General features: G+C 41.8%; 1 protein-coding gene across 2 annotated transcripts in view; it reads right to left on the bottom strand.

The window, feature by feature from the left end:
• Positions 1–4,743: 4,743 nt before the first annotated feature.
• The window catches only part of SLC35D1 (solute carrier family 35 member D1), a 69,273-nt gene continuing 56,984 nt past the window's right edge, over positions 4,744–17,032 (bottom strand). Inside the window, exons 12-15 of one of the 2 annotated variants that reach the window (XR_011073537.1) lie at positions 13,834–14,020; positions 6,225–6,352; positions 5,496–5,578; positions 4,744–4,835 (exon numbers count right to left, since the gene is read on the bottom strand). Coding sequence is in view for 1 of the 2 variants with exons in the window: in XM_068540076.1 (XP_068396177.1) it covers positions 13,912–14,020 (109 nt within the window). In the remaining variant the exon portion in view is untranslated. Of the gene's footprint in view, positions 4,836–5,495; positions 5,579–6,224; positions 6,353–9,271; positions 14,021–17,032 lie in introns of those variants that run through there. The other variant, XM_068540076.1, reaches the window with a different exon arrangement.

The raw sequence follows: 17,032 nt of genomic DNA on the forward strand, positions 1-17,032 counted from the left end.
GCTCCTGATTCCCTAAAGAAAGAGGAGAGGTGAGGCCTCATCTAAATTTGGCCTGATTATACAGTTTCACCTTTTGCTATTATCATCATCAACATGAATGGTTGACTGAATGTAGAGTTGGTTAAGTGTGTCTTTCTGCACACCACCAAGAACGTGTTTGCCGAGTGAGTTCAGGTAGGTTCTAAAATAAATGGTTTTGCTCTTTCTCTCCAAAAGACGATGGACTTTGAATTAATGTGAAGAATATACACTTAAGCTTTTTAAGCAGAAAAAGATCTGGACCCTGAGTTAGGGTGGTTTCTTTCAGAACTGAAAGAAATGAAGCAGAGAATGGCATCAGAGCCATTTTAAATTCCTGAGCCACTTTAAATTCCTGACCAGGGCTTCCCTGGTGGCACAGTGGTTGAGAATCCGCCTGCCAATGCAGGGGACACGGGTTCGAGCCCTGGTCTGGGGAAGATCCCACATGCCGCGGAGCAGCTGGGCCCGTGAGCCACAATTACTGAGCCTGCGCGTCTGGAGCCTGTGCTCCGCAACAAGAGAGGCCGCGACAGTGAGAGGCCCGCGCACCGCGATTAATTGTGGCCCCCGCTTGCCACAACTAGAGAGAGAAAGCCCTCGCACAGAAACGACCCAACACAGTCATAAATAAATTAATTAATTAATTTTTTAAAAAAAGGTGATATTTTTTTAAAAAAATTAAAAATTAAAAAAATAAATTCCTGACCAGAAAATCTGGGTTGAGGGAAAGAACTCACCCTTAGTCTACCCTTGTCACCAGTTGTGCTTTAGCTGAGTGAACATGAGAAACCAGCTCTGGCTAGGAGCTACTGTGGTGCCAGTCATTCTGAGTCTGAATACTCCATTAATCCCCTCTGAACACGTATTTGTAGATGGTGGAAATTTATTTGGATGGCTGGTGGTTCTGAGCTTTCAAACAGCCTGAATTCCCGGCTCCATGAACTGCTTTGCCATGTGGCCTTGTTACTGCATTGCTGTCTGCATCTGCCTCCAGTGTTTAGCAGACAGGCAGTTGCATTTCAAAAACATACTATAAGCACAGTTGGGCTGTGTCTACAAATCTCCTAAGTGGCTAATGCTAATATTCGGCCAAAAAGGATGAAACACCTCATTTAGCTCTCTCATCTGCCACAACCTGTGTCATACCTTTAAGTGAAAAGAGCAGGATGACCCCAATTTTGTTAAAGGGATATATTTCATGCATATGTATGGTTAGGAAAAACAATGAAGGCCATATGCCAAAAATGTTATTTCTAAGTGGTGGATTTACACTGGTCTGGCTCTTACTAAAGACTTAAGTCTTCTATGTAGCACTAGTCACAGGGGCCATTTTGGTTTTGTAGGATTATCACCCCCTTGTGATCCTAAGCCTCATGAGAGGAAGGGTCATGTCTGTTTTCTGACTACACTCTCAGAAGATTGACCCACTCGATTTCCTTATCTCTGATTATACCTCCATTTCAACCAAGGGATGGTCTAAAATATGCACAGTTGACCCTTAACACAGATTTGAACTGTGTTGGGTCCTCTTATATGTGGGTATCTTTTCCCAATAAATATAGTACCTGTATTTTCATTTTACAGATCTTGAAGTGTGGGGGAAGGTTAGCGTTTGATTGGAGATCACAATATGTGGAATCAAAAGAATTAGGGTTTGAGTCCTGATTCTATCCAAACTCTCAGCTTCCTGCCCTTGGGTGAGTCATTTACTAATTCCTTTGTTTTGGAGGCAGAAATAGCAGTACTTGGATTTTCGACTGCACACGATTGGGGTAGGCACCCCTAACACTCCCACTATTCAAGGGTCAACTGTACTTTATTCAGAATCCTCCTATTCAAACACAGCCTTTTCTACACCATGCCACCTCTTTCCATCCCACTCATCCAAATTCAGCCGTATTTCAAGATTTCTCCTCTTGATTTGGCCACTACTTTGTCATACATCTTGTGCTAAATAAACAGCTGAACTGCCCATCTGTAAAATAAGCATGATAACCCACAGTGCCAGTATCACAGGGATTATAGAATCACACATGGGAAATTTTTTTTTATCCCCAGAAAGTACTAGATAAAGACCTAGTAGTAGCACAGGTCTATAATCCCCTACCCAAAATCCCCATAGCCAGAATTTTTCAGATTTTAGGGAGGTAATACATCTGTTCTATAAAAGATCCATGGCAGGGTATAGAACCTATGGTAAAAACACTTATGTCCACAATAAAATGTATTCGTATTCATACAAATTTCAGGTCAAGTACTGCTGCCAAATGAATTTGCCAACAAACTCAAGAAAAAACTTGGTTTTCAGAGCAATGTGAATTTCAGAATTACAGGCTTGTAGTAGGCTTCAAATTTGGTAGCAGTCACTTGGCAGTTGATTCCAATTACTTTGTTATGTAACTGGCAAAGAGGAAGGTAAACGGGAAGCCAAAAGTAAAATAGCAGGGTGTGCTTTGCTAGGTACGGCAGCTACAACAGAACCCTGTACACTGGTCCTTCCACAGAGCCAACAAGAAGCCTGTACATGAAGCAGCAAGTGGGTGAGAGGAATCTGCCAGAGCCCAGATGTAACCCTTCTGGAACCTCCCACTCAGTCCTCTGATTTTATAGAAGGGAAAACCTAAGGCCCAAAATGGAGAAATGACTTGTCCAAAGTTCAACAGCCTTAGACTGAGCTTCTTAGACAAGATCAGATCCCTCTGTCTCTTTCTTTCACGACACTTAATAGTTATATAAGTAGGTATTTGTGGCTAGGGCCATGGGCTCAACCCTTGGCCAATCAGTCCCTATAGCCAGGGAATTGAATACTATTAGCCATCCTTTAGCCAACTCATAAGGTGGGAGCTCCTTTTGGATTCATTTGGCTAGGACAGTTGGGGAAGAGCCATTCCCTCAAAAGGAGCATGTGCCGGTCACAGACGAAGGGTCATTAGGCAGCTAAAACAAGCCTATTGCAAATAATACATGTACCATTATTGAGTGATTGCCGTTACACGCACTGTGCTAAACACTCACAAACCAATCTCACAACGATATTTCCCCCAACTTACAAATTGGGAAACTAAGCCACCTTGAGAAGCTGAAAGACTTAACCTTTCCAATCATTTGGATTTTGTTCACTTTCTATTTTTCCAAGTTGGATCTTTGCGTTCAGGGAAGATGTGTGTTCTGGGGTAAAAAGCAGATGTTGCTTGCAAACAACATTTTCTCCTAGCCTGTTTCCCACAAGTCAGTTTTGGAAAGGAGAAAGTCCCCAAATTGAAAACATGGTCGGTAGGCTCTGGGAAAAGCTGGAATGCAAATCTCGTTGAGTAAGACATCAAAGGAATGGCTGCATGGGGTGTAGGACAGGCTGCACTCGAGGCAATGGAACTTCCAGGAGAAAATATCACTGTGCCGACGTCTGGAATCTGTGCTGCCACCTGCCTTCAAAGGACACCTTAGAGTCAGTCATTAAGATGAGTTCAGCAGTGACCATGAGGGGCTGAGGAATGTCCCCCTTCTATATTCTAGGCACCAGGTGACTCTCCCTTCAATCTTGTCTAACCTTAGAGAAGGACTGAGATTGAATATCCTGCCAAGTGGCAACATGGGGACTCATGTAATTTGATTTAAAAGAATAATTTGACATTTCCTCCACACGCAAACATTACACTGTACTGCAGCTCCAAGAACTCAGAGCAAAAGGTAGGCCTTACAGGAAGGCAAATTTATATTCTGTAAAGCAAAGAATTTCTCACAATTACCACTGTCCAACAATGGGACCTTCCTGTGCCTGTTTCCTCACCTCTAAAATAAATGTAATAATAGGACTTATATTAAACGACAGTTTAGAGGATTCGAATGTATCTATATGTAAGGTGCCAAGAAGAAATGCCTCCCTAGCATGTAGCAAATGCTCAGTAAACTTATTTTTATTGTGGGTAGCGGATGTACTCTGTTCCATGGCTACACTTCAAATTTACCTTTTTGGAAAACACTTGGAAACCTAAGATAAATACCTTAAAAATGTTCATGTTTGGTCTCCTGAAGACATTAGATTTAGGCCAAAAAAAAAAAAAAATTCACCACAGTTTTACTTATAAACAAAAAATAGAAACAGATTTCATCATCACCTATTAATTCTACCTCCTAAAATAACTCAAATCTTGTTTCTCTGCCGTGCTTTCACAACCACATGTTAGGACCCCATCATTTCTCACCAGGACTGTGCATCCTCTAGCTGACATACGTACCTGTACAGTCCCACCCTTCTTTGACCACCACCTGACAGTAATCTGCACAGCAACCTCAGCGATCTTGTTATAGTGCAAATCTGATCTATAGCAGTTCCTTGATTTAGGCACACTGGTAGCCAGTGGGCCAAACCTGGCTGGCAGATTTGTTTTTTGTTTTTTTTTAATTTTTATTTATTTATTTATTTATTTATTTTTGGCTGTGTTGGGTCTTCGTTTCTGTGCGAGGACTTTCTCTAGTTGCGGCAAGCGGGGGGCCACTCTTCATCGCGGTGCGCAGGCCTCTCACTATCGCGGCCTCTCTTGTTTCGGAGCACGGGCTCCAGACGCGCAGGCTCAGTAATTGTGGCTCACAGGCCTAGTTGCTCCGAGGCATGTAGGATCTTCCCAGACCAGGGCTCGAACCCGTGTCCCCTGCATTGGCAGGCAGATTCTCAACCACTGCGCCACCAGGGAAGCCCTGGCAGATTTGTTTTAATTCGAATGCCTTTAAGCAGGTAGGTACCACAAGCCCTACCACTCACCGTCGTATGTATTGATTGCATTCTTTCAGATTCACACTTCTTTCCTGCCTGGGCCCTGTAAGATTTGAATTTGTCAGTCTACAGTATACAATCCAAATACTGCAGCTGGCATAACCTTTCTAAAATGAAGAAGAGGCTATGTTTCTGCCTTGCTGTGCTCAAAAAATGTAGCTACTAATTGGCTACTCTTTGTCTAGATGTATTCAATTCAGGAAATACTGTGTCCCTACAACGTTACCCAGCACTCTTCTACGTGCCGGGGACACAACAGCAAACAAAACAGAGCAACATCTCTGCCTTCATTAAGCTTAAATTTGATAAGAGGAGACAAGTGCTGTGGAGATAAAGCATGGAAGGGGACAGGGAGTATGGTGGGGTACCATTTCAGATCAGCTGGCCAAGGAAGGCCCACAGAGATGGGGGCGTGTGCTATAAAGACATGGGGGGAGGGGTGGAGTGCATTCCAGACAGAAACAGATACAGTGGCCCTGGAATGCTGGAGGCCTGTCCCTCCAATAGCTTCTCAGTTGAATCCTAGTTGTCCCTCAAGAATCAGCTCAAATGCCGTTTCTCCCAAGAAATTTTTCCTACCATTCCCAGGTAGAATGGCATTCTTCCTCCCATAGATTCTTACATATAGCTCAGATAATTTCATGATTCTGTCATCATGTGTAGATATTGGCCTCAAAAATATCCACTGAAAAAAATAAGTTACCTGGAGGATAAGCAGACATGATGACGCACTCTGGTGAAACTCTCCTACTGCATTCTCCTAACGCAGGGATGTTATCTGGAATTCTTTGGAAAAAAGGTTTTGGAATCAAAGTCCAGATTTCAGTTTATCAGCCCTTGTTTAAGCCACCATTTGTACAACAATATTGTCCCATGAAAACGCATGATAGAGGCCTAACTCTGTAAAAGCATATAGCAGGCAAAAATAAGTAAATCATAGTGCTTTTCTCCTTCTTGGAAAGCAAATTGCTTTCCATCATAGAGTCCCCCAGTGTAGCTGTGGCCACAAGAGGGCACCATCAGCACAACTGAAAAGCATGGCTGCTTTGCCTTCTCAAGCTCAACCAGCCACCAGCTCCTGCCAGCTTTAAGTCCACTGTGTGTGAACTTTGAACGAAGAATGCCAACTGACAGGCATATGGTGGTGATGAGCTTGGTACCACCAAGTGTATTACAAGGAGACGAGGAGAAACAAGAATCTAGTGTGGTGGGGAAGAGCAAGGACTGATCAGGATTGGAATGTGGGTTCCACAACCACAGTGCACAGCTGTACCTCCCTCAGCTTCACCTGTAAAACAAGGTCGTGCCAGGCCTCTGCTAGAGGCTGCGCGCTGGCCTCAGTGAGCTCAGTCTTGCTCGATGGATGGATGAACAAACAGATGTGATGAGAGCTGCAGGGAAGAAGTCCTGGGGGCACGTGGTCACTGCTCACCTGCTGTGGATACACAAAGTCCCCAGCTCTGCGCTCTGCCCCTCTCGACAGTGCCTCTTCCATGCTGCTCCCCGATAACTGACGGCCCTGTGCGCGGAAGCCAAGCGAGACGATACACCAGCAAGGGGCTGCGTGAAAGAGCATGTATCTCACAAATCAGAAAGAAAAAAACTCTAAGATGATATTTAAAAGTTGATTAAAACACATGCCTTAAGGACAGTCTCTTCAACAACTGGTGCCAGAAAAGCTGGATATTCACATGGAAAAAAAAAAAAAAAAGAGCTGGACCCTTACCTTGAACCATACACAAAAACTAAGACTTAAAATTATGAAACTCTTAGAAGAAAATGTAGACAAAAGCCTTCATGACAATGGATTTGGCAATTATCTCTTGGATATGACACCAAAAGCATAGTCAACAAAAGTAAAAATAGACAAATTGTACTACATCAAAATTTAAAACCACATCAAAGGACACCAGTCAACACGAATCAAAAGGCAACCTCCAGAATGGGAGAAAATATTTGCAGATAATATATTTGATAAGGGGTTAAAATTCAGGATATTTATGAAGAAATGCCTAAAATTCAAGAACAAAAAAATCCAATTAGAAAAAAATAGACTTGAATAGACATTTCTCCAAAGAAAGTATATTAAGTGGCCAACGAATATATGAAAAAATGCTCATTAATCATTAGGAAAATACAAGTCACAATAACGTATCACCTCACACCCAGTAGGATGGCTACCATCAATAAAACAGAAAATAACAAGTGTTGAAATCGGAACCCTTGTGCACTACTGGTGGGAATGTAAAATAGCACAGCCACGATGGAAAACAGTATGGCAACTCCTCAAAAAATTAAAAATAGAATTATTATATGACCTAGCAACTCCAAAAAAGAATCGAAAGCATATTCGCACACCCACTCCTACAGATTTTGTGTCCCATCCCCCTCCCCCAATTTATATGTTGAAACCCCAATCCCCAATAAGATGGTATTTGGAGATGGGGCCTTTGGGAGGTAATTAGGTCATGAAGGTGGAGACACTCAGGATTACAGCCCTTATAAGAAAAATCAAGACAGCTTGCTTCCTCTCTGCTCTCCACCACGTGAGGATATGAGAAGATGGACGTTTGCAAACCAGGAGGTGGGCTCTTACCAGATGCCAGACCTGCTGGCATTTTGATCTTGGACATCCCAGCCTCAGAACTGTGAGAAAAAAATGTTTGTTGTTTACCCAGTCTATGGCAATTTGTTAGAGCAACCCAAAGTGACAGCTTGGCTTGTTTGGCAGTATTATTCAGAATAGCCACAACGTGGAAGAAACCAAAGTGTCCGTCAGTGGATGAACAGATAAACAAAAGCTGGTATATACATACAAGGGAAAATTATTCAGCCTCAAAAAAGAAATTCTGACACATGCTACAACACGGATGAACCTCAAGGACATTAAGTGAAATAAGACAATCACAAAATGACAAATACTGTATGATTTCACTCATACGAGTTATCTAGAGTAGTCAAATTCAGAGAGACAGAAAGTAGAATGGTAGCTGCCAGGGACTAGGGGGAAGGGGGAAATAGGGAGCTCTTTAATGGTTATGGATTTCAGTTTTACAAGATGAAAAAGTTCTGGAGACTGATTGCACAACAATGTGAATATACATAATACGACTGAATTGTACACTTCAAAAGTATTAGGATAGTAAATTTTATGTGTTTTACCACTTTTTTTTTTTTAATGCCTTAATATACTTCTACCTCTGTTGAGTGTGCCAGTACCAAAAAATGCTTCCTAATGAGCATGTTTTATTTTGGGGTTATTTCCTAATAAAGCTACTCAGAGTCTAAACACGATTAAGCAGATGAAATATTTTAAAAGCAGAGAGGTTATCAGCATTTTTTTCCTTTCAGCTTACCACAAGTACACCAAAGACACTGGATATTTAGTCATATGTGCTATTCATGCAAAGCACTGAATGGTTATAAAGGAAAAACTGCCCCTGGGTCTTCTTCTCAATGCTCTACTCACAATATTTCTGGTCACCAAATGTGTTTTTTTCCCTACCAAGCCAGTCTGCTACACAGGTCATGTGCACTGTAATTCAGTTCCTACACTATGTACCCGGAGTTAGCATCAGATCCTGCAGGCTAAGGGCTCAGTCTCACGAGACTGTTCCCCAACCCATTTCCAACACAAATCACAAATCCAGATTGTTACCTGTGCTTCTGAACAAACAGCTATATATCACACCCTCTCCTCACACTGGATTACTTTGTTAGAGTGGCTCACAGAACTCAGGAAAACAGTTTACTTACTAAACTACCAGTTTATTACAAAAGGATACAAATCAGGAACAGCAGATGGAAGAGATGCAGAGGGCAAGGTACACGGAGAGGGGTGCCGAGATTCCACGCCCTCTCCAGAAGCGTCATCATCCCAGCACTTATGCATGTTCGATGATCTGGAAGCTGTCCAGATCTCAAAGTTCATGGATTTTTATGTAGGCTTCATTATGTTGACATGATTGACTAAAGCATTGGCCATTAGTGATTGATTTAACCTCCTGCCCCTCTCCCCTCCACTTGGAGGGGGCGGGTGTGTGGAGGTTGAAAGTTCCAATATAAATCATTCAGTTGGTTCCCCGGGCAACCAGCTCCCAGCCTTAGGGAGTTTCCAAAAGTCGCCTCATTAGCATAAAGTCAGGAATGGTTGAAAGATGCTAACCAAAGACACCCATTTCACTGTTATGGCTCTGGAGCTATTTCAGGAACTGGAAACGATACTAAATACTATAACAAAAGATGTTCCTATAGCTCTTATAGAAAATTACAAGGGTTTTAGGAGCTGTGTGCCGGGAACAGGGACAAAGACCAAATGTATATTTCTTACTATAAATCATAGTATCACAACGGCAAACAGTATTTTCTCTATTACTGGGTCTCAGGTAACTAACTTGGATGCCATCCTCTTAAATTCAGGCATACTTATGGCTCTTGACTGTCTTTGTAGGCACTTAGAAAGAAATTTTAATACATGTGTTGAAGAAAAAGTATTTATTTGACACCTTTACAAAAATATTTAGGCACATAATTTTCATATTATGTCACCTGATTTACATATCTCAATCCTCGGTACCTTTTAAAAACACTAAAATGGTCATTTGGTAAATAGAATCTGTATTGAAAAAATACTGTGATAGGCCAACATTTGTAGACAAACTCAGTTGATCATCAGCATGAGAAAGAAACATTTATGAACAAAATAATCTCTAAAAACATTTTTGTGAGACAAAAAATCTAACCAGTAGATTTTTTTAAAAAGTATTTTCAAAAAAGCAAGCTTAAAAAAAAACCCACCATAGAATACCTCCTCATACCATGATGAAGTGGCATCCTAACAGTAAGAACTAGAAGGTAGGTTTAGAAAACAGCAATGGTGCCAGAGGTTCACAAATACCAACTGACAAAAGCCTGGACACAGAGGCAGCATGAAGTTGATGCATTTAATTCGGAGAAGGGAAGAAGGAATGTCTGACCTATACAGGAGCTACCTTAAGGTGACAAACTGGGGAAGTTTTAACGGAATCACCATTCTGAAGTGTAATTATCTTCCTCTAAGGTAGAAAATAATTTTTTTTTTTTAATTTACCAAAATACGAAAGCAATTTCTTTTTATTTTTTTTTAAACAGATGGATTCACCTGCATCACACAATATCCACAATTATATCCAGTAGGTATTTAATAAAAGACGGCCGTGAGCAGAAACCATTCTTTAACCGTGAGCAGAAACTCTTCTTTAAAACTAAGCATTCTAGAGGCAACAGAGTATAGGGTCACATTTTAAAAGAAATACACTGCCCAGCCTCTAGCATTTAAGGAGCACAAATTAAGAATCTTAATCTTTGCCTATAGTCTTACCATGAAATAATGACAATAACAACATGTGCTGAGTGCCTAATATGTAGGAGGCGTTGTGCTGAGTAGTTTGCATCTGTTATCTCATTTATTCTGAATATTTTTTTCCCCCTCAGGGAGGGAAAAATCAATTACAGCCTTGTTCATAAGGAGGAACCAGTAGTACATAGCTATAGCTATGAGGAAGCAAGAATACATGCAGGAGAGGGAGGAGGGACCCAGGCTATTCACAGGATTCTAATGGCCTGGCACTCATCTCAGAGCTGGGGGACTAGTAGGAGTTATAACTCCTCTTAGATTAAAAAAGTGCTTCATTCAGCTCTGTGGGTGGGACACCCCTAATCAGCGGTGCTGACAATTGTGCAGGCAGCTTTTACTCATAAATCACTGACTCCTTTCATCTGTTTCTTTCTCTCAATCGGGGTCTGGCTAAAGAATAATACATTCCTTGAGAACAAGAACCCTGCCCTCTTCTTCATCTCAGATGCCCCAGAGCTTAGCATAATGCCTGGAATAAAACAGTCAATCTTTGCTCACTGAATGACACCATAATAATGAAAGCAAAGACAGGCCCTCCCAAAATCCTGGGTTCCATCCCAAACCAGTCAAAAGTGAAATTCTACTATTCTTTCCACGAAGATCCTACATCAGCGTTACTGATGTGAACTTACCATGCATTCCTGATACACTAGGACTACAAACAACAAACTTGCAAACATACTTTTCTTTCTTAACCTACATGCAAGTTGGATCCTACAAATGACTGACTCATACAGCCAACTTCCATATGAGGGTATTAAAAATCACCTGACATGTTAGCAATGTGTAGCCTGGCCAACCAGGGTTATTCAAATCAATCTGGCACTGCCTTAAAAACAGACTGGCCGAAGACAACATCACTGTCATTGACTCAAGAAGAGGAGCCACTAGTCACTAATGTGTCTTCAAAATTCTCACCACAGCTCATCTGTCTCAAAGGGCAAATTAAGCATTAACTCTATACTGTCTCTCCTTCTTCCAAGAGGTAGTTAACAGGTCAAAGAACTTTTGCCTTATAAGATGCTGGAATACCAGGTAAATCTCTTTGTGTGTGCCATAACCAAGCCTGCACGTAATTGAAAACAAACTTCAAAAATGGTTGGCCAGTCTATTCAATCTCCAACTTCCCCAGGCTTCTTTCTCTTATCTTGAAATGTTGGTGGCAGTTGAAGGGGGCATCCAGCAATCAACATGGATAGAGCAGAAGCTGTAAACGACTCTACTGCTTCTAATCATCCAGAAAGTTCAGCATAGGCCAGGAGCCCTGAGGTCATGTGCATCTAGTGAAGTTATAACTATCCATGATTTCCTCAAATAAACCTGGAGAGATGACAGATCTTCAAGGGAACCTGATCCCCACAAAGCAGTTCAACCCCGGTGGGGTTTTAGTCCAACACCTCTGAATGCACACAAACTATTTCTAACATCCAAGTTCCCTCCTCCATGTGGCTGATAGAAGGAGGAACAGAAGTGCTAAAATTAGCTCCCACGACTTCCCACTGTCCCCAGGCACAACCAGGCCGTGGCAGCAGCAGTCACAGCCAGAAGTGCATGTCAACCGAGGCCAGCCTGGAAGTGAGACAGAAGCTCAGGCATGTAGACTGACCCATCATTCTCCCTGATTCGCAAAGCCTATTCCTCTCTGACTCCAAATTCAATCAACAGATTGCCTCCCTGAAAGAGCTTAAGCTAGCTTAGCTGGCAGCCCCCTTTCCTCACCCGCTCAGGGGAGAAGGGAGGTTATCATTGGCAGCATGGCTCAGTGGAAAACACAGGAATTGTGACTTACTAGCAAGTCACCTAACTTTCTCTGAGTCTTGTTTTCTTATCAATAAAACAGGGACAATAAGATATCTTGCTCAAGATAATATCCTATTCTCCCACTTGAATTTTCTCAGCTCACATAATACTGGAAAAAAGTGAGCCTTAGGACCCCTTACCTGGACCTTGTAACTTGGGAGTTGGCCATGAGGCTAATTCTAGGGACCCAGCACCACTGGCCAGGCTTCGACAAAGACAAAATAAGGGAAAGATATGAATGTGAAATGACCTCAATATAATAGTTTTTCAAAAATAAAAGGAAATCAAAAACCTTCCAGGTCCCCTGTTGAGGCACCAAAATACTGTTTAGGTCAACAAAGGCCAGTAGATTGCAAACCTAATGAAATGGAAGCCGGAGTGTGCACCAACACAAAGGTACCCAGCCTCTTACACAACGATTGCACAGCTGGCCTGAGCAAACACTCATCTTCAAAGTCAATGTATGTCTCTAAGCCAAGTCACACTACTGTGTTTGAGTTAACACCTGACCCACCCAAAGAGGCAATTCAGGCATGCCCATCCACAGCTGCTCTCCAGGATGCAGCACTGGTCTTGAGAGAAGCGGGCACGCTCATCAAGTGACCAACGGACGTGGGATGTAGGTGGGAGCATCCAAAGGAAATAGGTAATGCTCGTGCCATTGAAGTGGAAAGGAAGGTGATGGCTCTAACACTGACACTGCCAGAGACAGTCCAAGCCTCGACAATGTAGAAACATCTAACCAGCCTTTCTCCTCAAACCATACACTCAAAAACATAAGACGTAGTCATTATTGATTCAAGGACGAGTAAAAAGAGTAGCAACCAAACCCAGAGGTGGGAAGCATGGGGAAACAGATGATGGTCACCTTCCCTGCATGCCATTCTCACTCAGAGAAGAAAGGCTGAGTTGCATGGTTTACAATTGCAGCTTTTCACACACATGTGACATACACTGTAGCACATGGTTTCACGTCGCCGTGGGGCTGGTAGACAGGTGCTTCCAACCCTACTTATAGATCTGCAGTTTCTGAGAGCTGAAAAACTTTCCATGACTTGTTCATAGTCACAACATCTTCTAAATAAATCAACAGAGCTAAGTTCTCTGTCTAACCCTCGGTCACTATAGCAGGAGTGAGATCAAGGCAACTACCTCCAAAACATCCCTTTACCCCCAGCACTTAGCACAATGCCTGGCACATACTACATACTCAATACATTTTAGTTGAATGAATGAATCAGAGACAGACGAATAAATGAGTAAAAGGCCTACTTCCTCCGTCCCTTCATTATCCTCATCCTACACAACAAAGAGGGAATAGGATATTTTCAAGGAAAGCACTCTGTTCATCCCATGAGTTCTTAGGGAAGCCAACGTGGAAACCAATACACTTCAAAGCCGCACACATTTCTTTAGCGCCAAAGACGTCATCTTTGGCAAAAGCAGTGATGATATTCTTATGAAGAAAATGCAATTGTTAAGAAAGAAAACTCAAAGAAGAGAAATTTAAGATCCTTGGCTGCATTTCCAGCAGAAGGAAGGCTAAAGTGCCTCCAGACGCGGCAACGATGTGAATGAGGCGGCTCCAGGTGGAGCACTTCATGTACGCAGCTCTCAGGGACACCTGGATATCAAACTATGGAATAAACATTGATGTTTCACTGTTGGCATAGAAGAAAAATAAATTAAAAAGCCCAGTACATTTTCCAGTCTGATATAAATTAATTCAAATGGCATATTTAAAAGAGTCAATTATAAGTTTCTCTCATAAAATTTTAAAAGGCAGCAATCAATCCTCAGATTGTACAAGTGCAAAGGAATGGTATTTTCTCCATAATCAAGACACCTCAGAATCTGTATAAGAACTGCCAGTGTTCCGAGCTGATCAAAAACTTGGGCCTGTGTAGTTGATGCAATCCTCTGGTCATACTGCTCCTTTCCCCTTAATGTCCAGCTTGTTACTGGCCTCTGACTGTTTGCTCAGCTGCTCTTCAGAGAAAGTGATGTAGGAATACACCAGGCTCCCAGCAATGCTGCAAAATAGAAAACCACCATCAGAGAAGAAGGAAGGAATGGCAAATGTAAGGGAGACTGGTGTGAGCATTGGAGCTACCTTTACAAATCAACAGCACATAAAACTAAAACATACAGCATTTTCATCTACCAAACTAGAGACATTTCCCTCATCATGGTATTATCCACTGCTGTTGATGCTTTGGGAAAATGAATGTTTGCACATACTGGCCAGCAAGAGTGCCAATTTTATACAGCCTTCCTGCATGACAATTTGTTGAAATAAAAACCTTAGAATTCTGCTTATCCTTTGACCTAAGCAATCCATTTCATGGATGAATTGTATACATCTTCATAGACTTATTGACAAAGTATTTACCACAAAATCTATAATTGGAGAAAATTAGCTAAAGGATAAATGTCCCACAATAGGGAATTATATAAATTCATACAATAGAATACTATGCATCCATTTAAATGATATAAAATAAAAACTGGCAATGACAGTATTTTGTAATCTTACAAAATATTAAGTATTGTCCAACCCCATTTTATTTAAATGAACATGAATATGTATATTAATATGCATCATAATAGAAAAATGTCTGAAAGGAACACAACAAGAATATTAACAATGGTTACATCTGGGGGCTTCCCTGGTGGCGCAGTGGTTGAGAATCCGCCTGCCAATGCAGGGGACACAGGTTCGAGCCCTGGTCCAGGAAGATCCCACACACCGTGGAGCAACTAAGCCTGTGCTCTAGAGCCCACGAGCCACAAATACTGAGCCCAAGTGCCACAACTACTGAAGCCCGTGCGCCTAGAGCCTGTGCTCCGCAACGAGAAGCCACCACAATGAGATGACCGCGCACCGCATCGAAGAGTAGCCCATGCTCTCCACAACTAGAGAAAGCCCGCGCACAGCAACGAAGACCCAAAGCACCCAAAAATAAACAAATAAAATAAATAAGTTTATTTTTAAAAAATGGTTACATCTGGATGGTAAACAAAATACCAAAATAAACAAATAAATAAATAAATAAAATAAATTTATTTTTAAAAAATGGTTACATCTGGACAGTAAGGTTATAGGTGATTTCTATATGTATTTTCTGCATTTTCAAAAATAAGCATTCAAGACAAAGAAATATTATTTTTAATAAGAGTAAAAAACATCCCAATAAGTAAGTAAACATGCAGACCCTGGGGAGATTCACAGAGTTGGTTTCTCTCCGACTAGAATCAAGTTCACAGTGGAGAACCTATCATCTGGGCCCTCAGACTCTGAACTGGCTGCTGCTACCCCTCACACTTGTCTACCACACCTAACGGCAGGAGGGTTCATTCTTTTGCGACAGTGATTACTCTTGTCTACTCTCACCTGGACTACATAGCCTCCTGCCCCAGTCACTAAACTGAAAGCAAGCTGGAGGAGCTCAAAGAGCCGACATGCTAAACTGCCCTGACCAGCTCTGCCGTCGAGCCTGCCACCTGTGACTCCCTAGGGTCTCCAGCTGGCAGCCTAGCCTACACTCTTTCAGATGTCTCCATCCTGGATTTGGCTCCTGCAAATAAGGAAGCAAGATCAGGCATTCAGGGTACTAAATAATCAAATTGTGACAATTTATTAAAGTCTACTACATGCCAGGCATTTTACATACATCTCCTGCCACTATAATATCCCTTCAAGGTGCTCATTTTAGGGATGAAGAAGCTGAGTCCCAGAAGTCATAAGTTACCTTGCTCAGGGTCACAAAGCATCTTAATGATGGACCAGAATAAAACCCAAGTCTGTCTCATTTTCTGCACTGAATCGGCTTCCTCCCTATAGCCCCTGCTCCACTTGACAGTGCAGGTACCTGTCTTTATTTTGTTCCCATCAGCCTATGAATTTCCCAAGGCTTTACTCTTAGCTCTACAGAGTGCCTTACACAGCCTGGCACTTTGTAGCAGCACAATTAAATAACTGCTGAATTGCATATCTGCTATGGCCCCATTCAAAGAAAGGAGCCTCACGAACCCATCCCTGGGCCAGTGTTCACAGAGCTTCATCTTTTCCTTCATCTGATCTGGTTGCTTTCTTCCATTTCTTTTTTCTTCTCCTTTTTTCCTTTCAGGATTTGATCCGACTCTTCTGGAAACTTTTCTTATTTATCTAGTAAATAGCATCAAGTAGATGATTTCCTTGGTAGCTGGGCTAGGACCCAAGCAGACAGCTTACCATAGCCTTCCCGATCAAAGCTAAAACTTCTTTGAGGTTCACATGTACATCTACATGATAGTCAATTTCCCTTTGCTTCCAACCCCACAAAAAAGTAGAAGGAATGATCTTTCTTACTTTCATCCTATCCTCCTCTAGATCCCCTGTCCCATGACAACCTAAAACATAACAATGCTCTCTTTTATTTCTCCTGTCAAGACAATCTATTATGTTCATGTTAAGCCGATTTCACCTAAATAGAAATAATGGAGCAATGTAGGATAGAAGAAGACAAAGAACGCCCTGGAATTTACTCTGGACTTCCTCCTTATGGTGATCCTGGGGCCCTATATCCCTAGCATAGTTAGTGTGACAAAAAACATGGACTCTGGAGTTAGGTGTTGGTTCAAATCTTGAATGTAACTGCTAGCTCTGTGCCCCTGGGTAAATTTGTTAATTTCTCTTGAGATTCTAGTTCTGTACTAAAAAGATAAGAATAATACTATCTACCTAGACTTGTTTGAAGAATAAATGACATAACACGTATAAAGAACCAGGCCCTAATCCTGGCACACAGAGTAAGCAATCAGGAAATATTTATTCCCTTCTCCCCACTTCCATGTAAGCTCCAATACTCACAGGCTAGAGGCGAGATGCATTGTTAACAAAAGGTAGAGTGGTATAATAAGGTATAATAAGAAGATTCCTGATGCAAGAAAAGGGCATCTTGTTACCACAGAGTTGTTTAAATAACCAGAGCAAAACCAAAACACAGAAACCATTATTCTTAACTCTGGAGATTAAAGAGTACAGACTGTTCAGTTTATCACAA

Source organism: Eschrichtius robustus, chromosome 3 (genome assembly GCF_028021215.1).
Source record: "Eschrichtius robustus isolate mEscRob2 chromosome 3, mEscRob2.pri, whole genome shotgun sequence".
NCBI lineage: Eukaryota > Metazoa > Chordata > Mammalia > Artiodactyla > Eschrichtiidae > Eschrichtius > Eschrichtius robustus.